This window comes from Arvicola amphibius, chromosome 15 (assembly GCF_903992535.2).
Source record: "Arvicola amphibius chromosome 15, mArvAmp1.2, whole genome shotgun sequence".
Classification (NCBI taxonomy): domain Eukaryota; kingdom Metazoa; phylum Chordata; class Mammalia; order Rodentia; family Cricetidae; genus Arvicola; species Arvicola amphibius.
This window is the reverse complement of record NC_052061.1, coordinates 34,620,080-34,644,715: the sequence shown is the minus strand read 5'-3', so window position 1 is coordinate 34,644,715 and position 24,636 is coordinate 34,620,080. Positions and strand designations below refer to the sequence as shown.

General features: G+C 46.5%; 1 protein-coding gene and 1 pseudogene across 1 annotated transcript in view; both read right to left on the bottom strand.

The window, feature by feature from the left end:
- Positions 1–361: 361 nt before the first annotated feature.
- On the bottom strand, positions 362–7,685 carry LOC119801735 (annotated as a pseudogene).
- Positions 6,942–24,636, bottom strand: part of Fa2h (fatty acid 2-hydroxylase) — a 56,307-nt gene continuing 38,612 nt past the window's right edge. The window contains exons 3-7 of the mRNA XM_038313100.1: positions 17,276–17,418; positions 16,426–16,532; positions 10,646–10,818; positions 9,398–9,650; positions 6,942–8,271 (exon numbers count right to left, since the gene is read on the bottom strand). Of these exons, the coding sequence (XP_038169028.1) occupies positions 8,192–8,271; positions 9,398–9,650; positions 10,646–10,818; positions 16,426–16,532; positions 17,276–17,418 (756 nt within the window). The 3' untranslated portion in view covers positions 6,942–8,191. The remainder of the gene's footprint in view (positions 8,272–9,397; positions 9,651–10,645; positions 10,819–16,425; positions 16,533–17,275; positions 17,419–24,636) is intronic.

Genomic DNA, 24,636 nt, shown 5'->3' with positions numbered 1-24,636 from the left:
GGAAGACAGTCTTGAGAATACCCTGCATCTAAACCATTTCTACACTAATAACACAATCGCCAAATTGAATGTTCCCACACTATTAATCTCACGTTTCAATAATTCGTTAGTTCTGCATTTTCTAGGTTGTTTAATTCATTTAGTAATCCACAGGTTAGGTACCCCCGCTGAGGTGAAGAAGGGCGTGGAAAATGAAGCAGTTCAAACTGGAATTAATTTTGTTTCCTGTAAACAAGAGTTAGCAGCACAGTGGCACAATAGATTGTCAAGGAAAACAAGAGAAGTGGGTACAGAGTCATCAGCCCAGCTTGGGCCACCTTGCTGGCCGCTGAGAAGGGACTCTGGCTCAGGAGACTATCTTCTAGTTAATAAAAATGGAACAGCAGGTGAGTAAACCATCCACCTTCTCCATTTCCAAATTGCTCACGGGGGATCAGTAGATGGTCCTCCACTCTCATGAACCTTTGCACTTTCTGGGTGCCTTTCTGGAGTTCGGTGCAGTAAGATGTGCCTTTTGTTAGGGATATTTAGTAGATCTATACAGTTGGTGGCACAGTGAGACTTGGTCATAACAATGGTCCCTCATTTGCTGCATGATCTTGAGGGCCTTCTGCAGATTCACTGGACCCTATGCAATCAGGTTGGGTCCAGCTTTGCTGCAGAAACTCTTCAGATGCAAAGAATTGGCCATAGGGACTGTGGAGACGGTGTAGTCCTTAGAAGTATCAGCCAAGATTTCAGTGCCTAGCTGGTTTGTCCTTTCTGAAAGGCCCACAGAAAATTCTCTGCCTGTGAAGAAGACACCACCATCTAAGGCTGCGTTTTTGTCTTTTGTCTCCACGATGTTGACTTGAAGTTTCTCCATGGCCTCTTTCATCACGTCAATCTCCTTCCTGCGGCTGGGCGCCTCGGGGCAGGCGATGAGGGCTGTTGGCTAAGTCCTTCACTCACAGCAGTCGGGCAGGTTCTCTTAGGCGGTTGGCCGGAAGCTGCACCACCTGCAGTCCCAGCTTGCTGCCTAGCACGTCCACATAGAGCTGGTGTTGGCACTCGAAATCTATCTCTTCACCCTGGGAGCGCCTCAGCATGTGGCGACACAGGGACTCAGGCGGCACCCACACCACTGCGTGGGTGGCCTGGCTGAAGATGACGGGGTGGCTGAGGCTGGTCACGGCTCACATGGAGAGAGGGATTTGGCCCAGCAGCTGGGTCCTCCCAAGGGCAGCATGCTCCCAGTCTGCAATCTAGCTGGCCGAGTATGCAAGCGACCGGAGGCTCCTCTTGACAGCCAATAAATGTGCTGCTGTGGGAACCCTGCCTACACCACTGAGCATGCCCAGACCTCAGCAGCAGCAGCATCCCTGCCTGGATGAGCCAGTATGGATGAGGAAGCTAGAGATTTCCCAGCTCTGATGCCCCTCCCTGTGCATCAGATTTTTCTTATTCATCCATTTATTTGATTTTGGGGATTACCTTTGTTTTTCATATTGTATCCTTAAAAAATGGTTTGATAACATAGCCAAGAATGAGATACATTTAGAAATGATAGTTTTTACAGACTAGTAGTGAACAGCCCGCTGAAAAAATTAATACCATTGAAAAGGATAACATTAATTTGACAGACAAAATTCAATCCATGTCAAATGGTGCTGAGAAATTATCTGAAAGAATTCATACTGTTGAATTTGAATTTGACAATCAAAATCTGTTTTAAAAAAGTTATGATAGGTTAATGGACAGGGTATCTCTCTAGGAAGTCAATATGCAAACCATCCAAATAATGACCAAGGATGAGATGTTATCTTTACTGGACAAATTTCGTATCTTGCAATCATATGTGCAGAATAAGAACCAATGAAAGGAACAATGGCAGGAGAGAGAGAGAGAGAGAGAGAGAGAGAGAGAGAGAGAGAGAGAGAGAGAGAGAGAATAATAGTAAAAACTTCTGAATTAAATAAGCGTGTATATTTTAAGGATGTGTTGATCTCATAATGGAAACCAGGAGATGTGCTATGTTGGGGAAGGGGTTTCGCTCTTGTTTCCACAGGAGAAGGAAAAGCTATGGATACCATCAAAATTAATAAAGATTCCATTTGAAAAGGAGAAACCTCCTGAGACAGAGAAATGACCGTTCACCCACAGAGGTGACACTCAAACAAGTAGTAAGAAAACCTCATAAGGGTTGAGGCAGGGTCCAGTTCTTGTCCTTGCAGATAACATTCTTCACAAAGTCAAGAGATCTGGATGTTTAGATGCCTAAAGAGGAAAAGATAACTATCCAGAAAGGATCACCAAGCAAAGAGAAATATGACTTATGTGGACAGGTCATCTGCAGGGTAAAATTTCATTTTCTGTACACACACACACACACACACACACACACACACACACACATCTACTAACCAGGAGAATAGTAGACTCACTTAAAATCAAAGCTGGTTTTGGAGTTGGAAAATGGCAGTCCTTCTCTAAATCCAAGCATGTTGTTAAAAGAAAAACTCAAGAGTTTCTGTCTCATGTCAGGAGCCATCTGGTATGGGACAGAAAGAAGAAAGATTTTAAGAAAAATTTTACTTTTCTCCATATCTATTTTTGCCTATATCATCTCTTTCATTGAATATATGTCTATATGAATAATGTTTAAGTTTTCCACAATGAACAATAGATTTTCCTTCAGTAATCTTTGAAGTTTCCAGGAAGAAGGGGCCCCACAACGACTCCGCCTGGTTGGTATAACATCATGAGGCTGATAGCGCTACTATAAGACCAGTTTTGGGTACCAGCTGCTCAAGATGATTCCAGCTTGGTTAGCTGTAATGATGCACCTTCTTACAATGTTCTGGCCAGAACTCCAAATAAAAACTACAGAAAAACCCTATAGATTACTCAGAGACTATTTGCAAATATTACCAGACAGTAATCTTGGAACTTAACCATCATTTTATTTTTACAGGATCCCATAGAAAGGACATTGCCCCCATGACAACTGGAAGTAATCCTAGAAGACGACGGCCCTTCTCCCAACAAAGTTTGTCCTCAGGGGTAGGGATATCAATTAGGGGTTGATTATAACGGACATAGGGTTCAGGGTTAGGGTGGAAATTTTGTAGGCTCAGGAATCTCACAAAAAAGGGGAACTGAATGGGATAATAGGTAGATTAGTGTGAGTAAACTCACACTAAAAATAATAGTGAGTAATAGAGTATTCAAAAGAATACTTATGAGCTATTATTTATAGTCAATTTACATTGGCATAGATTCTTACATATTGATACAAATTCAAACTATATTTTTTATATTGAATATGCTCCTATTTCTGCTTACAATATTTGTACACCTATGCAAAACTATTTTGTTGGATTGTATGCATGCATGTTTCTACGTTTGCTTAAGACATTTTGTATATTGATACAATTTTAGGATATATTTATTATATTTCATTATACATTTCTACCCTCAATCAATATCCTTATACATTGTTTACATTTTGAGGTCATTGTCTTCATTTGCTGCATAGTTATTTAAAGATTGTTTAATATTCTAACATGAAGTCTTAGTCTTTAAGTTATACAGGTATTTATTATAGGTCAAAAGTCATCCATGTTTGTCATACTTATAGTTAGATTAATCAGGTTCTTTACATGCATAGAGACTATATTCCGCATAGATAGGTAATCTTCAACCACTTCAAAGAACTGCAGAATATGGCATTTAAATAATTTAGGATTCTGTTGACGTCAACAGAACACTACGTTATTTAAACAATGCACACTGTCCAGACTGGGCAAGCAGAATATAGGAAAAAAAGACTGTCAAATCTTGCCAAGACAGGGTAAGATGGTTTTGAAAACTTTCTTGACTATGAAAATGGTCTTAGCCAAAATTAGTTGCTCCAACGCTGTAAATGAGACTTTGGGTAATTGCCCATGTAGCCAGTTGTCTCTGTCAATTACTGTACATTTTGGAAGTTGCTTTATTGTACTTCCTGCCTACTCAAGTGATATTATCTCCCTTCTCAGGTCTTTGATAGTGTTGAAGACTAGATAGTTGTAGTTACTTTCCTCTTACAACTTAGTCAAGCCATTTCTAACACAAGACTTAGACTCCTTACGATAGAAAAATATTATTGAAACATTTAGTATGTTTCTTGCTTAATATCTGTCAGGGTCTGGTGCCAGCCCAGATTATAAATTATTTCTCGGGACCAGAGGGGAGGCATGGGATTAAAGACATAACTCACATGACATTTTTTTATTTGCTTTTTTTTTTTTTGAGACAGGGTTTCTCTGTAGCTTTGGAGCCTGTCCTGGAACTAGCTCTTTTTTTTTTTTTTCCTTGGTTTTTCGAGACAGGGTTTCCCTGTAGTTTCTAGAGCTTGTCCTGGAATTACCTCTTGTAGACCAGGCTGGCCTCGAACTCAGAGATCCGCCTGCCTCTGCCTCCCGAGTGCTGGGATTAAAGGCGTGCGCCACCACCGCCCGGCTGGAACTAGCTCTTGTAGACCAGGCTGGCCTCGACTCACATGACATTTTTAGGAGGGAGATTTTCAGTGATCCCTCATGAAATCCTGATTTCACATCCTGAAAATTCCTCTGCATTTATTCTCCAAACAGCCTTTATACCAAAACATAAACTGAGGGGGAAATTCATTAGCATTCTATTACCTAGGTAACCAGGTAAATGGCTGTGGTCACGTCCATACATCTACCTATGCCTGCTTTGTCACGTCTTTCTATCTTTCTGCTTTGTGTGCCAGCTCTGTCATGAAGGCCAAATAAACATCTCTATCCCAGGTGTTTCCAAATTACAAAGAAGGAGCAGAACAACATTAGCATATCCTGACCCTTTGTTAGAGAGGTGACCACCTCCTGTGTGGCAGGTGCAAACTATGGCCTGGAAGTCTGGCCGCCATTCAATGTAGAAATATGGGCCTACAAATATTGTTTATACTGGTTGTAATTCTAATTTTTATACTTGATATCTGGTTTTATTGTATATAGTTTTGTACTGGGTTTAGAACACTCTTATTTAGACAAAAGGGGGAGGTGATGGGGAACCTCCTTCAGCCAATGGCCTTTGAGAGGCATGACCTTGGGTACCAAAAAGATGCTGGCCCTCCTGCGCGCCCCCCTCCCCTCCCCCCCCGCTTTTGGCTCTCACACCTTGATGCTGGATTTCATTCCTGTTTCCTATTGGTATCTGTGAGTCCCCCCCTTAAATAAAGAACCCCTTACTATATCCTATTAGGAGCTTGTGTGGGGTTACTTTATTAGTGTTCCCCTTCATCTGGTGTGTTCCCCTTCACAAAGCGAGTTCCAGGACAGCCAGGGCTACACAGAGTAACCCTGTTTTGAACCCCATCCTCTCGAAAAAGAGATGGAGTGCTCAGTCCTAAACAGGACATCTGTATTAACGTTCCAATCACTAAGGCTCAGGGAACATGGCAGAAGAGGAGGCATTAAGAGTGTAAGAGTCAAGGGTGAGGAAGAGTGCAATGGAGTGTTGTCTTTTGGGCATAATGTGTCTATTGAAATCATGATCTTACAGCATCTGTGGCTACCTGCACAAGGCGTACACAAGATACGCCCAGCCAAGATCCCAGCCTCGATGAAGTAGATGGTTGTCAGCTTCCAGGCTATCCTGAAGAACTGCTGACAGTAGACAGTTGCTGAGGGAGGACGTTTTTATTTTGTGGTTTTGTTTCATTTTGCCTTTGAGGATGTGGCCACCTGGAGGGTTGCCCATGATCCCAGGGATGGCCCCACACCCATATGGATATAGGCAGCACTAACTGAACTTAACTGGTTGTTCTAGTTTGCCTTCTATTGTCGTGATAACATAGGGTGACCAAAAATAACTAGGGGAGGAAAGGGTTTGTTTGAATTACACATTCCAGCCACTGTCCATCATGAAGGGAAGCCAGCAGGAGCTCAAAGGCGGAATCTGGAAGTAGGAACTGAAAGAGAAGCTATGGAGGAACTTACTAGCTTGCTCAACTTGACTTGTTTTCTTATACAACCCAGGTCCGCCTTCCCAAGGGTAGCACCGCCCACATCAATCGTAAATCAAGAAAATGCTACCACAGACATGCTTTCAGGCCAATCTGATGGAGCCATTTTCTCGGCTGATGTCCTCCTTTCCCAGATGACCCTGGCTTGTGTCAAGCTGACAAAAAAACTAACCAGCCCATGGATTATTAAAAATAGGTCATGAAACTCAGAGGGAGCATACTGGGGGCATATGGGTAAAGTTGGATGGGGGGGATGGAGATTAGATATGATCAGACTTGGGTGTATACATGCATGAAATTCTCAGAAATAAAGAAAAAAATTCAAAATCCTTCTAGTGGTATGTTAAGGTAGATTGTGAGAGAGATCCCTTCAGAATGCTGGCAACAACCAGAGACGCTGTCTCAAGAGATCAGTAAATGAAGAAATGGAGTAAGTCTGTAGATCAGTAAATGAAGAAATGAAGTAAGTCTGTAGATCAGTAAATGAAGAAGTCTGAAGAAATCAGTAATAAGACTAAATATGAGGGCAGGTGAGATGATCAAACAGGCAAGGGACGTGTCATAATTCCCAGTGACCTGAGTTCAATCCCTGGGACCCGTAACAGGCCTCCAGAGCTTAGCACAACTGACTCCAGGGTGGAAGTGCCATTCAGACTATAAAACCCAGCATGTACACAGCATCGAGTAGACCAGGCTGGCCTCAAACTCAGAGATCTGCCTGCCTCTGCCTCTACTGGGGGTGAAGGTGTGCGCCACCATACCTGACCTGCCAGTCACCTTTGCATTATCCCATTTCCCAGCACTGTATACAACCTGCTCAGAGTAATAACATCCTGCTTCCCAGTCACTATCCACACACACCAACGGGTCTTTGTTGGTTTCTTCTCAATGTTTTTATTTTTCAAAATATACAATTTATTTACATCTTTATTTCACAACTGCAGTTTTGTATATTTATCTCAAAATCTCTAGGTAGCTTCACCGTAAACAGTACAAATCATAGGACCAGTCACACTGCTTCTCTTTAGTCTTTGCACCCATTGGGTTTTTGACAAGTTTCAAGTAGTAATGGCTTGTGGGTAAGAAAGGAACAAAGAGGAAGGCAAGATGATTTTTTTTTCTTTACATAAGCTCAACACACAGGATTAGAAAGGGCCATCTGAGTAGCTACTTCATTTGGAGTCAGATTAAGAATATTTATGTAATTTATAAATAAGACTTTAAGAGCAGGGAGGGCTCTGGTTACAAGGAAGAATGGTCTCAGGGTGGGGAAGGCAATAAGGCACCACATGAAAGCCCCTTCTTGGCTTCAGGAGGCACTGCTGGGAGGGTCCTGAGTTGGGGCCGACATCTACCTGTGTAGGTGGAAGCCAAGAATGGCCAAGGCTGGGTTGGGGCTCTCACCAATGCAGAGACCTCTCCAGACTCTTTTGGGGAGCAGTTTTGTGGTTTGGGGGCATAGAAGAGATGGAGAAAGCAGCTGTTGATTCCCAAAGACAAGGGGCTCCTGTCCGCCTCGTAATGGATGCCAGCCACCCTCAGGCTTTTTGCCCAGGTATATGGTATATGAGTGCCGATTACTTCCACTGAGGCAGCTGGTAGTAGAGCTGGTATCTGGGGTTGGCAGGGCCCAGAGTGGCTGTCCTGGGGTCTGGAAGTGGCCCGTGGGAGGCATCGTGCTGTCCTTTCTTGGGATAGCCCTTCATTCACTTCTGAACCACCAAACTCTCTCAAGAGAGGGCAGGAGAGTAAGATGTGGCCACAGGCCTGCACACCATGCTTCTGCTGTGACACTGGTCCTCTGCTGCATAGGGAAGCTCCCAGGGAGCCCAGGGTTCTAAGGCACAGGTGGGGTCAGTTTCCTTCATGCCCCTTGGGGCCATTGTCTGGACCCTGAGTCAGTACTGAGGGCTGAAGCTTAGGTAGGAATGCCACTGGGGCATTCTAATTCTCTGAGAATGCGCCAGTCCCCAGGGCCACTTGGCTATCAAGAGGATGCTATCCTCACACAGCAAGCCACAAGGGAAGTCCTGCCTTAAAGTCTCCACCAAGCTCCAGGGCTAGACACAACCCATCCTGCCTGGCCAAGCTGATCTCGGTAGGGTCTGGATGGAGGTGGGGGTAGGACAGGGTTTAGGGGCCAGGGCTAGACTGAGGGCAGAGTAGAGGGTCTGGCGGTTGTCACTGCATCTTCGGGTGGGATTCCTCTGGTATGAGGGTGTGGAAAAAGTAATCCCACAATTTAGTACTGATGCCAAACCCTGCAGAGGGAGACAAATGGGGCAGAAGATCAGGTGTTGATGGAAGAGCAGAAAGAAATTTACTTGTAGAACTAGGGAAAAATTTTAGTATCTGTCCCCGCCAGCCTTCCCAAGGGCCAAACACCTGTGTCTCTAAATAGTTGGTATAACCCCAGATTCCTTATGTGGCCTGAACTCCTCAGTGGGCCTGGCCCTACCTGTGTCCCCCCACATTGCTCTCCTTCAGTCTCTCCTACTTCCTCACTAGGTCAAGTTCATTCCTGCCTCGGGGTGTTGTTCCTGGAATTGCCACTTCCTAGACAACAGACACAGCCTTCTTTTCATTTGGGTCTCAGCTCTAGTGACATCTGCAGTGACCTGTTCCTTGAATTTCTTTATCTAGGGCTTTATATGCCAGCATGGTAGTCACAATGAACACTGGGCTACTGAGTGCTGGGAGTCTGGCTAGGGCTTCAGAGGAACTGACTGATAATTTCATTCAATTCAAATTAAGTTTTGATGTGAACACATATATTTGACACAGTTACTGAATAACTCAGAAGTATGTATTCACAGTTATATCTGTGAATTTGTCTTTTTAACTATAGATTTTATTGAAAAACATAGATCAAGTATTTCTGATGAAAATTTAGCATATGAATTAAGGTGTTCTCTCTACATAATAAATAGTATAAGGGAATGAAAGAGTTCATTAATGATTTTTATGTTAATTATGAGATACTTTGGTTATGCTGGTTAAATATATCATGAAATTTCCTTTTATCCTTTTTTTTGAGACAGAGTCTTAGGATATAGCTCTGATGAACCTGAAACTCCCTGTGTAGACCAGGTTGGCCTCAAACTCACAGAGATCTGCCTGCCTTAGTCTCCAGAGTGTTGAATTTAACCTAGGTTTTACCACACCTAGCCCAATGCTTTCTTGCTTTATTTTCTTTATGACACTTATCACTGTCTGAGATAATCTTTGTCATGTGTTGATTTCCGAGTTTGCCCCCTCTGCATAGCTGACTACACAAATGAGCACTCTGTATATACCATTTCCTGAATGGAGCCTGGCTTTGAGTTGGGGCAGAAACTGCCAAATAAACCAATAAACAAAAATAAAGCCTGAGAGGCTCAGCCTCACCTGATTTCTGGTATTCAAAGTGATGCTTGACATGGTGGGCCTTCATGTTGTACAGGTAGGAGCCCTTGTGTGGTGAGCCAAAGTGCAGGTAGTAATGGGTCATGTCATAGAAGACATAACCCAGGAGACCCCCTGCAAAGACGATGCCTGCCACGGCCTCAGGCAGGATGAGTCGCAGGAACACATAGAAGAAGGCAATCACCAGAGAGGCTGGCACTGGGGGGAAGACCAGGCGGGAGCCATCAAAGGGTGCCTGTGGGCAGAGAGGTGCGGGTATCAGAGGAAGCCCAAGACTGGTAGCCTATTTGTGGTCACGGTATGTCAATGTGTAGACGTTCCTATGGAGTGGTGCAGTCCGACGTTCCAATGAGGGGACAGTGACCTGTCCTGGGAAGGCTTGGTTATCTTTGCAACTTTGGGACAGGTAGGTCAACAAGCCTGAAGGAACCAAAGAAAGTGTCCTTCTTCTCATTTCCTAGCCAGAATGGTACCTGAAAAACTGCCCAAGGACACTCATGCTCCTGGGACCACTTATTAGCTACAGCAGAAGTCCTGCCCTCATACACCAAGCCCTTGGCTAGAGGGGCTGCCTGGAAACTGAACCCTGGTGTTGTATGGGAGAGCCACATACCAGCAACCTGGGTTTATACAGTCCGCAGTGAGAGGATCCTGGAAGTTGACTAGGATGCTCCCCCTCCTCATTTCTCAGTTGGAAGCTTTTTTGAGGAAGGTTTACAGTGAGCCAGAGAATCAGAGCCTAAGCCTTTGGCCCTTGACTCTCAAAGGAAGAGGGAGGGTTACTCAGTTCCTTAGTTCCAAGCGTCAGTTTCCACTGTGGTATAGGAGCACAGGAAGACCGTCTTTGAAGATACCCTTACAGGGGCGAGGGCTCGTGTCTGCTTTGTTCACTGAGATCTAGTACCATACCTGGAGTGTTCAAAGAACATTACTGGGTGAATGAATGAGGTGTAAGCATTAAAGATGATAAATTTGGATGATGCATAGAATCTAGTGTCAATCATTGTGGTGTGTGCACAAACCTAGAGTATCATACATCGTCCCTACCTGGCTCAGATTAGAATGCCCAACCTAGTCAGACCCCTAGAAAATCTCAAATAGCCTTCATTTCCATCACTCCAAGCCCAAAACCGGGTTCTCAGGAAGACTCCTGGGAGCTGGCAATAGCTGCAAGGCTTCCTGCAGCTAGCTGCATGTGCTGGGGCCTGGAGCAGGACCCACACTGCTCACCTTGTGGTGCTGGCCGTGCATGACAAAGTGCAGCATGATGAGGTAATGGCTGTCGCTGGGGGGCTTCATATGGAACAGGAAACGGTGGATGAGGTACTCCACGAGGGTCCAGGAGACCATGCCCAACACAAAGAGGCCTGGGAACATGGACTTGGGCACCGCCACGGAATAATCTGCAGTGGAGCCAGAGAGATGCTCAGAGTTGATGGATGCCATGTACACCTGTGGCTGGTGGCTCTAGAGACCCTGTCTCACCAAGGCTATCTTGCGTGTTGTTGCCCTCTGTCTAGTAGCTATGGGCAAGTCACACTGAAAAGTCCTGTGGTAAAGTGGGAAGGAGGCTGTGAGGATCTGTAGTGCGCCCTGGAAGGTTCTTTACTAGAGTGATGGGGTCATTGGTCAGAGAGACAATGTTTTTCTAATGAGGACTGTAGAAGGCACAGCTCTTGCTGAGTGCTGGATCACTACCTAGAAGGGTGACTCAGTGGCATGGGGCAAGGAAAGGAGACCATCTTGAAAGAGCCATCAGAGCCAGCATCCACTGATAGAAAAAAAAAAAGGACAATTGGGGACCATATATATGCGAGTGGGTAGGCAGGAAGAACAGGAAAGTCTAAATAAAGAAATGTCAATAGACTTGAAATCACAGTATCTGAGGAAAATGATCAGTCTGGATGGAGCAAGGAAGGCTGTGCAGGTACAGTTATCTGTGTCTGGATGGAGGCGGGAAGGCTGTGCAAATATCATCTTCAAGGTCAAAGTCCTTGAGATCCAGCCCTCGGATGACATCCCTGTTTTTACTCCTTGATGTTATTCCTGTTTTCATTTTTGATCTCTAGATTTCAACTCCAATCCTTCTGCTTCTGTCTAGTTTCCTCCATTTCTATTTATCTTCTTGGTTTTACCCTTTGTGATGGTTAATTTTCATTGTCAACTCGGCTGGATTTAACATCTCCATGAAAACATGGAAACACACCTCTGTGTGTTTCTATGAGGGTGTTTCCAGAAACATTTAATCTGAACAGGGAAGAACTATCCTGAATGTGGATCACAGTGTCTGCTGGACTGGGATCCTAGACTTGAATAAAAAGGCAGAAGTGCTGGGTAGTAGTGGCACACACCTTTAATTCCAGCACTTGGGAGTCTGGGGCAGGTAGATCTCTGTGAGTTTGAGGCCAGCCTGGTCTACAGAGCAAGTTCCAGGACAGGCTCCAAAGTTCGGGCGGTGGTGGCGCACGCCTTTAATCCCAGCACTCGGGAGGCAGAGGCAGGCGGATCTCTGTGAGTTCGAGGCCAGCCTGGTCTACAAGAGCTAGTTCCAGGACAGGCTCTAAAAAAAAGCTGCAGAGAAACCCTGTCTCGAAAAACCAAAAAAAAAAAAAAAGTTACATAGAAAAACCCTGTCTCAGAAAACCAGGAGGAGGAGGGGAAGGAGGAGGAGGAGGAGGAGGAAAAGGAAGAGAAGAAGGAGAAGGAGAGGGCAAGAAAAAAAGGAGGAGGAGGAGGAGGAGGAGAAGAAGAAGAAGAAAGAAGAAGAAGAAGAAGAAGAAGAAGAAGAAGAAGAAGAAGAAGAAGAAGAAGAAGAAGAAAGTGAGCTGAGTAGACCATCTTATCTCTCACTGCTCCCTGACTGTGGTCTTATATGACCAACTGAGTGGTGTTCTGCCACCCAGACTTCTCAGCATCGATGGACTAGCCTCAAACTGGGAGCCAAGCTAAACCATACTTCAAGTTGCTTTTATTAGGTATTTTGTCATGGTAATAAAAACATATACATCCCCCTTCCTCACAAGCTATACTTTCTCTCTTTAAAAAAGTCTTATTAAGATATCATTCTTAAGCTGAGCATAGTGGTACATGCCTGTAATTTCAGTAATTAGGAGGCTGAGGTAGAAGGATCATTAGTTCAAAACAAGTCTGGGGAGAGCCTGTCTCTCTGTCTCTCTGTCTCCTTCTCTGTCTGTCTCTCTCTCTGTATCTATATCTATATATCTATATCTAAAGATATAGATATATAAAAAGATAAAATAAAGATATAGCCCAGTGATTTTTAGCTAATCTTGAGTTGTGTGCCCATCATCATTCAAGAGATGGGACTGGATGTCCCTTCTCAGGCTCTACCGTGGAAACTGCCTGTCTTTCCAAACTCCCTGCTTCATAACTGATTTTAGTCTAGGCTGGCAGCCCCCAGATCTACACTTCCATCATGTCTTTGGCTGGCCACGTGCTACCACGTGTCTTCACATGGTGTACCTAGGACTCCAGAGCTGGCCACGTGCTACCACGTGTCTTCACATGGTGTACCCAGGACTCCAGAGCTAATCCTTAGCAAATGAAACTAACCGTCTTCCTTTCCTTTGGGCTCCACCCCTCCAGGCTACTCATTGGGGTTTCTCCTCTGGGGACACCCACATTTTACCAAAGCCTTCAGTTATTTTCCTCCCCATCACCCAGGAGTTTACCAAGGCCTGTCACCTCCACCCACTTCAAATCTCTTTGGCAAAGTGAGAGAAACCAGAAGCAAGGGCCATTTATGTGAAAGTCCAGAACAAGTCCATTTGTGGGCACAGAGAGCAGAGTGGCAGACACTGTGGGGAGGAGGATGGAGAATAGGGAGCAACTGCCCATCCAGTCTAAGTTTCCTTCTGAGGCGATGAGAGGGCTTGAAACTAGACGGAGGTGGTGCCTGTACTAAAGGCCACTATGCTAGTCAAGCTAAAATGGTTAGTTTTATGATATGTGAATCTCACCCCCATTTGCATTTTGTTTGTTTGCTTATTTATTATGGAGATAGCCTCCACAGAGGCATATGGCTGAAGCGATGCTGTGTGGGGAAGAGGAATATATAGTTGTTTTTCTTGACAATATCTTGCGTCACCATGCACAATCTGTTGTTTAAATCCATTTGTCTGTCTATCTGTTCAACCATCTCAGTTCAGTATTTTTCTTTCTATATATTTATTTTTAAGTGTGTGTGTAGGGGGGCAGGTGCTCAAGAAGATTAGAGGTATGTAATCTCCTGGAGCTGGAATTACAGAAAGGTAATTACAGCTGCCTGACACAGGTACTGGGAATTGAACTCAAGTCATACTCTTCAGCTGCTGCGCCACCTCTCCAACCCCAGTTCACTGTTCTGATTCCCATTGCCTTACCACAAATGAGCCCCCAGGGCAGTATCAGGCCTCCATTCATGCTTCTATACCTTGTTAAACCATTCTGTGATACCTCATGGCCTCTACACAAAGTCTAGTCCTGCCAAACACAACATTCCATGTCCTTCAAGTCTTGATCTTCCAGCCATATCACCTGTACAGGGGCCAAATCTAACTGCTAGTGGCACCCACACATACAGATTTGCTGATGCTCTCTTCCCCAGAGTCCCTCCGCCTTTCTTGTCCCTGGGGAGCCAATCCACGTGTCCCTGACATGTGTCTTCACCCATTCTGGCTGGCTTGTGCATCTTACTCTGCCCTAAAGCACTAGGTACTGTGATCAAAGAATCATTTGATTCTTTGCCCCCAACTTGGAAATAAGGTTTTCTATGAGTAAGATCTTATTTTTAATTTTTTTAAATTTGTTTTAAAGATGTATTTATTATGTATACAGTATTCTGCCTACATGTATGTCTGTACACCAGAAGAGGGCACCAAATCTCATTATAGATGGTTGTGAGTCACCATGTGGTTTCTGGGAATTGAACTCAGGACATCTGGAAGAACAGCCAACAACCAGTGCTCTGAACCTCTGAGCCATCTCTCCAGCCTTGAGTAAGGTCTTCTTTATGTGTCCAGTGCTTAACACAGAAGGCTCCCAGCCACTTATCAGGAGAGAAACAGCAGAGAATCCCTCACTGGAGGTTTGTTCCTGGATGAAATTTGATCTCTGCCACCCTATGCGCTGACCAGGCTCAGAGGGAGACAGCTTTGAGAGGGACCTCCGAAGGGCCCAGGAGATCTGCACACTGTAGGCAGGCCCAGGACCAATGGCTATGGGGGCTGCTGCGGAAGGGAGAAAGCCTGGGCAGGTTGGAAGCAGGAGTGACCACCAGATTTTTGGCCAGAGTCAGACCAGACCTCATTTTGACAAATGGCTCCAAGTGAATTTTTAGATGCCTGTTAATTACCCTTCATCTGGGAACGAACAAGAGATGCAGCTACAGTTTGGTCCCATACACTCCATCCCTCTCCGAAATCCTGCCTCCCCTGAGCTTACACTACTCTCCAGCACTCTAGTCTCTATCCCAGGGCATCACTTGCCCAGTAGCTGCAATGGGACCCCACTGAGTGTCCCTTTGCCTTGCTTTGTGAGCTCTTATTTGCGTGTGACTTGTGCCTTGCATGGTGACCTGCAGGATGAGAAATGCATGAGGCAATGTGTCTCCCATGCCTCTGTTGCTGGCACCGTGGCCTCAGCTTACTAGCCTGCCACACTGGACCTTTATCACACGGGCACATTTTAGCTGTCTGCAGAGATCTGTGGTGCTGTGTAGCCCTCAAATCACAGTCCCTGCCATGGAGAACAGCTCTCTCCTATAGGTCAAGCCTCCTCCCGCCTCCTCACCCCAGCATTACCCAGTGTGCCCATCCAGCCGGAGCTGGTACTGAGTGGCATCTCTGGAGGAATCCAGCAGAGGGACCCGGGCCAAAGCTTTAGCGTCCCCTTCCCCCTCTGGCCACCAGCCCTGGCGGCCCTGCCACTGTTGGTAATTGTTAGGGGAGTGTCGGGCAGACAGTGGGCAATTCAGTGAGCAGGCCTCTGAGCAACAAGCCCTGTGCTGTGCCTGAGCTATTCAGCGTGGGCCGAAAAGGGTAACTGTGGCTAGTGGGATATGCACGGTAACCCTCTGGGCTCTGGGCTGGGGTGCGGGGGCACTTTCCATACTGTGCTCACCCCCCACCCTATCCTGGGTGAGGCAGATACACTGAGGGCCCCAGTACTGTGGAAGGCTCTTGACTTGCTGTCCTCAGGGGATGTAGGAAGAAGAGAAGCCTCTGTGTGTGGAGGAAGGAAACTGTCTGGTGCCATGTCAGGAACAAACTATGATCAGGCAAGGGAAGCAGGGATACCCCCAGACAATATCCTAAGGTGCCCAGGTAGACACCTGAGCAGGAGAAGAGGCATGTGCCTGGAGACCGAGTTAGCAGAGAGTCTGTGAGCCCAGAGGGCAGAGTGACCATATGACCCTGAAAGACTCATTTACCTTCCCCAGGCTCTACTTCGTGTGTTCACTTGTGTGTGCAAATGCACATGCGTCTGCAGGTATGTGTGCATGCTTGTACAGATCAGAGGACAGTCTTGGGTGTGTTCCTCCTCAAGAGCCGTCCACTTTGATTTTTGAGACAGGGTCTCTCACTGGAACTTGAGGCTGGCCAATTAGGCTAGAGTGGCTGGCCAGTGAAGCCTGGGGACCCATCTGTCTCTGCCTCCTGAGTTGGCTGCCCTGGGCCTGCTAATGTATATAAGGATAGCCCCAACTTGTAATGATCTTCCTGTCTCCACCTCCCAAGGCCGACACTCCTGGGGGAGGGAGTGCCATATCTAGCACATTCCCTGTTCTTAATCTCAGCGAGACATTCCCTTCCTGCTGCGACACTGAATGATATGATGACTTTTTGTATCCGTAGGGTTGGGGAGGACAAATTGTTCTATGCCAAACCCCACTTTGAAGTATTTGTGATGCGGTTTTCTATGCCCATAGAAACTCCAGACCACAGAGAACACAGTTTCCTGCCATCAAGACCCAGAGACAAGTCAGCAAGAAGGCAGCTTGTTGTCGTTACCTGTCGTGAATGACGTGAAGAGTCGGATGTTGTCCTGGCTGAGGGTTCGGTAGTAGGACCAGCTGAGGTACAGCACCAGGGGCACCCAGATGATGGGGACACTGTACCTGCAGGAGGGCCATCAGGGTGAGAGAGATGCATGGAAGGAGGGGAGACAACAGGGTCTAGCTTCTCTGAGGCTCACATTTTAGCTATAGCGGGAACAAGGAGATACCAAAACACATGCAGAAAGCCATGGAGAGCTGTGGTCAAAGGCACAGTGGTGGGAGGAGCAGGGGAAAGGAAAGAGAGGCTGTGAGTCTGTTTGCCCCCCCCCCCACCCCTTTGGTTTTAAGAGACAGGGTTTCTTTACATAGCTTTGGCTATCCTGGAATTCGCTCTGTAGACCAGGCTGGCCTCGAGCTCACAGAGATCCACCTGCCTTTGTCTCCCGAGCACTGGGATTAAAGGCATGAGCCACCACCACCCGGCCTGGCTCTGTCTCTTGAGATGAGTCATGGGCAGAAAAGAACTATGGGGTACACGGTGACTGACTCTGGACAGCTATATAGATGCTGTCTTCTTGGGGTAGGGAGAACTAATTGCAGGAAAATTGTTGACACATGCATTAAAGGCTTCTAACCCTACACAGGAGTCTGGAAAAGAGCAGGCACAGGCACATGGTAGGGTGTTACCCAGATAGTGGATAAAACCGTGTGCAGGAATTGATTATGGCTACAGCTTGTCCCACCTCCCCCCAAATTTACAGTATAGCCTTTATTTTAAGGAGGACTCAACTGTTCCCTCCCCTTCTATATTTTACTGGTGCTCCCAGCAGAGAGGCCCATCTCAGACCCTGCACAATGCTCACCAGACAGTCTTGGATAAAGCCTCGATGAGGTCAGAGTGGAAGAGGCGAATGGGCCTGGCCACTGGCTGGTGAACCCACTCATCATACTTCTCTCCCAAGTGGCCCACCTGCCACAGGAGAGGCTTCTGCCAGTCCACCAGGTCCTGCAAGAGACAAATTGGACCTTTGATACTCGTACTTCTGATATCCATTTCCACATCTCTTGGTTATAGCTTCCTATTTCCTAGCACCATCTGGGCTTATGTGGTGTATGTGGAACCACACACACACACAGAGTAGTTTTGGAGGAGGGAAATCCAGATCTAACTACACTGTCCCTTTCAGCCCCTGGATGTGGGATCCAGATCAGGCTCATGGCCTAAGCTTGCTTGGACCAAGAGCCATCTGATACCTGTTCCTCCCACTGGAGCTGCTAAGTTGGTAGAGTCTGGAGTTACCAGCAGAGCCCAACTAACGACCCAGACAGCACAGAGTATGGCCAAGCCAAGAGCTAGATAGGTCGAAGCCTAGTGGTGATGTCTAAGGGCCCATGCTGACTCTACATACAAGAACCAATATATTCTGCATCACCAGGAGCTGCATCATAAATAAAGGCCCCCACTCCTCCACTGCAGACTTTCTTCTTGATGTTGGCCTCAATAATTCACTCGTCCATTTATTTATTCAAGTAATTATTCATTCAATAGTTTGCTTTACATTTGATTTTTGTGTACTTTGATGATTGCAAGTGTGCATATAGGTCTGCCAGGTGCTGGAAAGAATCAGCAGGTGTGCAGGAGACCCCTTTTTGTTTCACACAGATTAGTACTTAAGAGCTGAGACTCTGGAGTCAGTGCTGGGTTCAAATCCTGGCTCTACCACTCACTTTGGGGGAAATTATTTGAACTTTCTGAAACCCAGTTCCCTCTGCTATAAAACAGATAATAACAGTATCAGTGGAAGGTATTCCACAGGGTGAAGCATACTGAGCGAGACAGTTTAGTGCTGATTCAAGGATGCCACCATTCAGAGGCAAGAGGACTGTCACAAATGCCCAGATCTAGGGTAAGCAAGTAAGACTTTGAACATGATATGGGGTTTATTCATCAACATGGAAGGTTTGGCTGGGTGGGTGGGGGTTAACTGCAGGGACTATGGGTACAGATGTGGAGTTGGAAACAACTGTGGTCCGTGTTACAGAGCAGTTCCTGGACACTGCTCTATGGATTGCAGAAAGAAATTTGCTGAGGGTTTAATAGGACACCCTGTTGAGGTCCAGGGATGGTGATTCATGTGCCAGGCCACCTGTCCCCAGACACGCATTATACAAGCCTCAGCAGCACTTGTAGACTCACCCCAAGGAAAAGATGAGGGGCCCTATTTACTTTTCAAATTTAAGGATTTATTTATTTTATTTGTATGCATGTGTTAGTCTGCATGTGTGTGTATGTGTGCACATGTATGTGTGCATGTGCACATGCCTGCTGCCCCTGGATGTCATAAAAGGGCAGTAGATCCCCTGAAACTGAATTTACAGGTGGCTATAAACTGCCCATTGTAAGTGCAAAGAACCAAACCTGGGTCCTGAGCCATCTCTGCTGCCTCCAAAGACCATATTTGTATTTGTGATACATACACACAAGACATGTACATGCACACACAGAGATTTAAATCATATCTGGCTGTATTCTTATTCACAGTCGGCAAGAATACAATGTGTGTGTGTGTGTGTTAACATGGACATATAATGAAGAAAATGTGCCTGATGTTTACTTATAGGAACACAGAGCCAAAGAGTTCAGAGGCTTTACCTATAGGCAACGAGAAGTACTCGAAGATTTCTGGTGACTTAGTGTATAAGATTAATCTGGATTCCAAACAGTAAAGAACAAGGACTCTAAAGTCAGGGCCCATATTGAAATCCTGTCCTCGCTGCTTAGCAGCTGTGAGATCCCAAGAAAGCAGCGTCTATACCCCTCAGAGCTGCTCAGTTTCTTGTAAGTAAAGCTGGTGGTCCAACAACCCAAAAACAACCTCAGAGTTAGGGTTTCCAACACAAGAGATCATTCTTCAACAAAGGGAGGTGGCCAGCACGGGAGGAAGGGTGCCAGTGGCAGGAAAGGGAAGGAGAGGAAGAGCAAGCAAGCCTGGGAGAGAGACCCTGCAATGATCTGGAAGCCTGCTCATCTTTCGCATGTCTCCTGGCGAAAGCTGGCTCAGCCCCGGCAGCTCTCTCAGGAACTGGCTTCAGGTGTTCCCAGCCCCTCTGGAGCCTTTCTACTGTTGCCATCACAGCTTTGGGGAAGGGGGGGTAGGTGTTCTGGAGCAGGCAGGTAAGGCCACCAGTCACTCTTCTTGACTTTGTGACCAGGGAAAAAGGCCCAGACTTCACTTGGTTTCTGTTCCCTTCCTGACTCTGTCTTCTTCTTTTTTTTCTTTTTCTTTTTGGTTTTTCGAGACAGGGTTTCTCTGTAGCTTTGGAACTAGCTCTTGTAGACCAGGCTGGTCTCGAACTCACAGAGATGCGCCTGCCTCTGCCTCCCGAGTGCTGGGATTAAAGGCGTGCGCCACCGCCGCCCGGCCTGACTCTGTCTTCTTAACCTCATGCCTTGGTCCAGTAACACAGGCAGTCTCATGGCTTCTGTGTCTCTATCCTGGGTCTCCAACTATGCACACATGCACACTTTATACCAGGAAGAAGAATGGGAGGAACCTTCTAGTACACCATGTTTATACCTTGTCATTCAGTGGTCGGCCTGCTGAGCCTCACATTAGAAGGGGCTGGGCAAGGTCACTTGAGAGCTTGAAGCTTTGCCCCAATCTCAACACTCACGGAGCACATGTTATATGTCAATCATGATTGCAAAAGCTCTACATGGCCTAAACCATGCACTCATGTCTCAACATTCCCAACCGAATAGGTGCTATAATTACTGTCATTTACAGATGTGATGCTGAACCTGGTCATCTGTCAAGGCCACCCTGTCACATCTTCTTGTTGAACTGCCCACTTGCTCCCAAGTCCTTAGGTTCTAACCCTTATGCAGCAAGCTCTTTGCCAACTGACTCCTCCCTCTATCCCAAATTTGTTTATGTTTATTCTTTCTTGCTGTTTTCTATCTCCTCTGTCCTTTCTTTTTTATTTGCCATAATTATGTATTTTATTTTTACAAAATTTTAAACATTTTATTTACTCATGTTGTTTGCATGGATATGTGTGTGGGCACACGCATGTCACAGATGTGTGGAGGTCAGAGGTCAACTTGGGAGACTCAGTTCTCTCCTTCCACCATGCGGGTTCCCAGGGATTGAATTCAGATTGCCAGTTTTGTTGGCAGGAACTGTTATCTGATGAGCCATCTTATCCTTTCTGGATTAATTATTTTAAGACATTTTACATTAACACCTCCATTGGTTTTTAGTGATGTCTCTCAATTTTTCCTTATAGTAGTTTTTTAGGGTGATTCCTGCATCTTTCATTTGATCACCATTTGTCTCAGATGAGATCCCTGGATCCTCTATGTTTCATGCTTGAATGTTACACGTGACACCCATATGCCTAAGTTTCATTTGTACATTTAATTTGGCCTTAGATCTTTTAAGAAAATGCTGGGCAGCGGTGGCACATTCCTTTAATCCTAGCACTCAGGAGTCAGAGGCAGGGGATCTCCGTGAGTTTGAGGCCAGCCTGGTCTACAAATCAAGTTAAAGAACAGCTACAGCTGTTACACAGAGAAACCCTGTCTCGGGGGAGCGGGGAAGAGGTTAGTGAGACAGCCCAGTGGGTTGAGTCACTCAGGCCCTCAGTTCAACCCCTGGGACCAACATGGTAGAAAGAGATAACTGATCCCTCCAAGCTGTCTTCTGACCTCTACACAGTGCTACAGCACAAACATACCCCCTAGTAAATCCATGTAACAACAACAAAAAACACCCACTTATAGTTATTACTCAAATGTGTGGCCCCCTCTCCCTACATAACAAAGGTTTGGGCCATTTTTATGTTGATCTGTTTTACCATTATTTTGCAAAGCATTAAGAAAGTAATGCGGCATTATCACTTTAATTCAGTGGAGACACAGGAAGAAACAGGTAGCTGAGCCACAAGGATAGAGCAGAAGAAAGGCTGGGACTAGGTTGCTGAAGAGGTGTTTATAGAGCACAGTTCTCCAAAAATGTGGTCTGCCCTTGATGTTCTGTTGCCTGTTTGACCAGTGCACATGATTTTAGTCACTGTCCAGGTAGACCAGTAGGCCCTGACTGCCTCTGTACATAGTAGGTTGTTGTCTACAGTCAATGCCAAGGCTACCTGTGATCTGCCCATTTTTTGTTCTCTCTCTCTCTCTCTCTCTCTCTGTGTGTGTGTGTGTGTGTGTGTGTGTGTGTGTGTTTGTGTGTGTGTGTAGTCCTGGCTGTCCTGGAACTCACTTTGTAGAACAGGCTGACCTCGAACTCAGAGATCCATCCACCTGCCTCTGCCTCCTGAGTACTGGGATTAAAGGTGTGCACCCCCACTACCTGGCATCTGCCCATTTTTTTACCCCATACTGTATCTGAGGTAGTCCTCCTTGATACCCAAGGAGAGTCATTTGACTCTGGGGGTTAAAAACTTTGCCTCTACCCCTGCAAAAATCCCTCTCATCAGCAAGGGCCAACACCAATAATTTTAGCATAGGGTCTCTCTATCCTACTATTCTGGGGGTGGGGGAAAAGCAAGATGTCCATACAGGTATAGAAGTGCAGGCCCATTGGCTTTCTCCCTATGTTTGGAATAAATATATTGAGGTCCAGCAGACTAATTCATGAAGTGGAGTTGGTTGGTTGATCCTAGATGCGCACCTCCTTATCTCCTCCCATAAGTTTTTGTTTTGGTGTTTTTATAAATTACTTTTTATTTATTTGTGTGTGTGTGCATGCATTTGTGTGTGCTCTTGTGAAAGTGTGTCACAGTGCACTAGCATAGACAGTCTCCATCCAGAAGCTGGTCTCTCCCTCCACCATGTGGGTTCTGGAGATTAAACTCAGGTTGTCAGGCTTGGCAGCAAATGCCTTCACTGGCTGAGCCATCTCATAGACTCCTGGTGGTGTATTCTGAGACAGGGCTTGTTTTGTGATGTAGCCCTGGATAACCTAGCTCTCAACATTGGACTAGGCTGTCCTCAACTTGAAATGATTTTCCTGTTTCTGCTTCTCAAGTGGTAGAATTACAGGCATGTGCTACCATATCTGGCTTCTTTCCTGGTATTGTAGCACCCTCAAAGTGATTTCCCAAGAGCTAGGACCTTCACCTGGTGCTAGGCCTGTTTGGCTGCTATACGCATACTGTCTTTTCTTTCTCTTTTTCTATTTTCTTTTTTTTTTTCAGCTTGTGTCTAGTCCTGGTTCCTGAAAGACAGTGTCTTTACTAGGTAGCCACAGGTTCTCCCTTGCTGGTTATTTCCAACATGGAAGCTGTAGAAACTGATTTTGAGACAGGCTAATGCTGGCTGACTGCCTAGGTGGGCTCTAATGAGGTAGAAAGAAGCTCATTCCCGTTTTACCAGGAAGGCACTTTCTTGGATCCCTGCCTGCCCATGCGAGTGGCTTTCTTCCTCTGCCCTCCCATGCGAGTGGCTTTCTTCCTCAGAGCTGGCCCCTAGTCCTGACCTCCCACTCTGCTGACTAAAGCTCTGGGCACTGGAAAGGTCTACGGCCACTAGATGAGGTTGGTGGGGGAAAGGAAAGAAAAGTAAGACGTAGACCATGCCTCCAGCTCCCGGGTATCTGGAGACTTCCATGGCTACCCTCACTTTGAGCCTGTGGGACCTGATGCTCAGAACAGGCAAGGCTAGTGTTGTGTGGATGGAGGTGAGAATATGCTCAGAAACTACTTTGGAGTGGGCAGGTTGCTGGCCTCAAGGCCGCCTTTGGTGGTTCATAGACCTGAGCAACAGGCTGGGCCCAGGATGCAGATGCAAATCAGTGAGTATCTAGGCCAAGCATCTTGTATACCCCATGCCCTTCCCCCAATGCATCTTTGCCCCTGCCCAGCCAGGAAGGGGGAGGCTGCTCCTGGCTATGCCAGGAATGCAGCTGGCAGCAGCATGCAACAGGAGGAAAGGGCAGCCTGCTACCCAGAGAGTGGGCAGAGGGCCTGCTGCCAGGGTGAGGAGGGCTTGCCTCTGCTCTTCTTCTGGTTCCCTACATGCCCTTCCTCTTGGACCCAGGTGGCACAGGACACTCCTCCAGAGCTGCCTCAACCCAGAGTTGCCTCAGGCTCTGCTTTCCCCAGGGAGTAAGAACAGGAGGTGGCAACTGCTGGGTGCTGGTAGCTCCTTCCACTGCCATGAGTTCAAGCAATTGTTTAAAGAAATGTCCACCTGGGCCCCAGGCATCCGCTCCAGGACAGCTTTCTGAGCCTTCCAAGCAGCAGGTCAGTGGGGAAAGCAGTGAGGGACAAGAAGTTCCCGAAGGACTCCTGGCTACCTTTTCTACACCCTAGTGATAAGTCATCCTGGGCTCTGGTCCCATACTCATTATCTTTCATAGGCCTTAATCATCAGACTGGGGACTGTGATAACCTCATATTACAGGCAAGAACACCGAAGATTGTCTGCTCAGCCACAGATGTTAGAGCTGGTCCTGATTCTGAGCATGGAGCTCAGAGCCTGAGTTCTTAGCACCTGGAGACCTAGCCCATCAGCCAGTGGAATCAGGGGCCTGTGGCTATGAATTCCCCAGCATACAGCTGTGCCTAGTGTCAGCGAGCTGGAGTATCGAGCTGGCTGGCTGGGGTCCTGCCAGGATTGGTGCAGATCTCTCCTATTCAGAGAAGTGGGGCAATCTCAAAACCACTGTGGTAGCTCTGGGTCACCTGACTTCTTCTCAGGTACTCTGTGTTCTCTCCACTCAGGGGACATGAAATCAGGGGAAGGGGCAGAATAACCAGAGGTGAGCCGCACTGGTACTCAGAGCCTGGAGTTTTTATCATTCCCTGGGCGTGGGTTTGCCATGGTACTTTGGTTTTGACCCAAATCCTTGTTGACTTATGTTAGAACCTCCGAATAGTAAAGCCCATCTGGCCAAAATCAACACTTTGCCAGCTCTGCAGACCCCTGGAGCTCCCAATGTTATGGGCTATGTGTATGGTACTGAGGTCAGGGCAGGGACTAAGGGGTTGAACTGACCACTACAGTTTCTGTGTGCATATAAATGTTCCTGTGTGCTTGTATGTATCTCTGCATGCACATGTGTGTGAGTACAAATGCATCTATGTGCATATGCGTATGGAACCCAGAAGCAGACTTTAGGAGTCTTTATTTGAGACAGTCAATCACTGAATTTGAAGCTCACGGGATTGGCTAGACTAGCTGGCCTACAAGACCCAAGGATTGTCCTGTCTA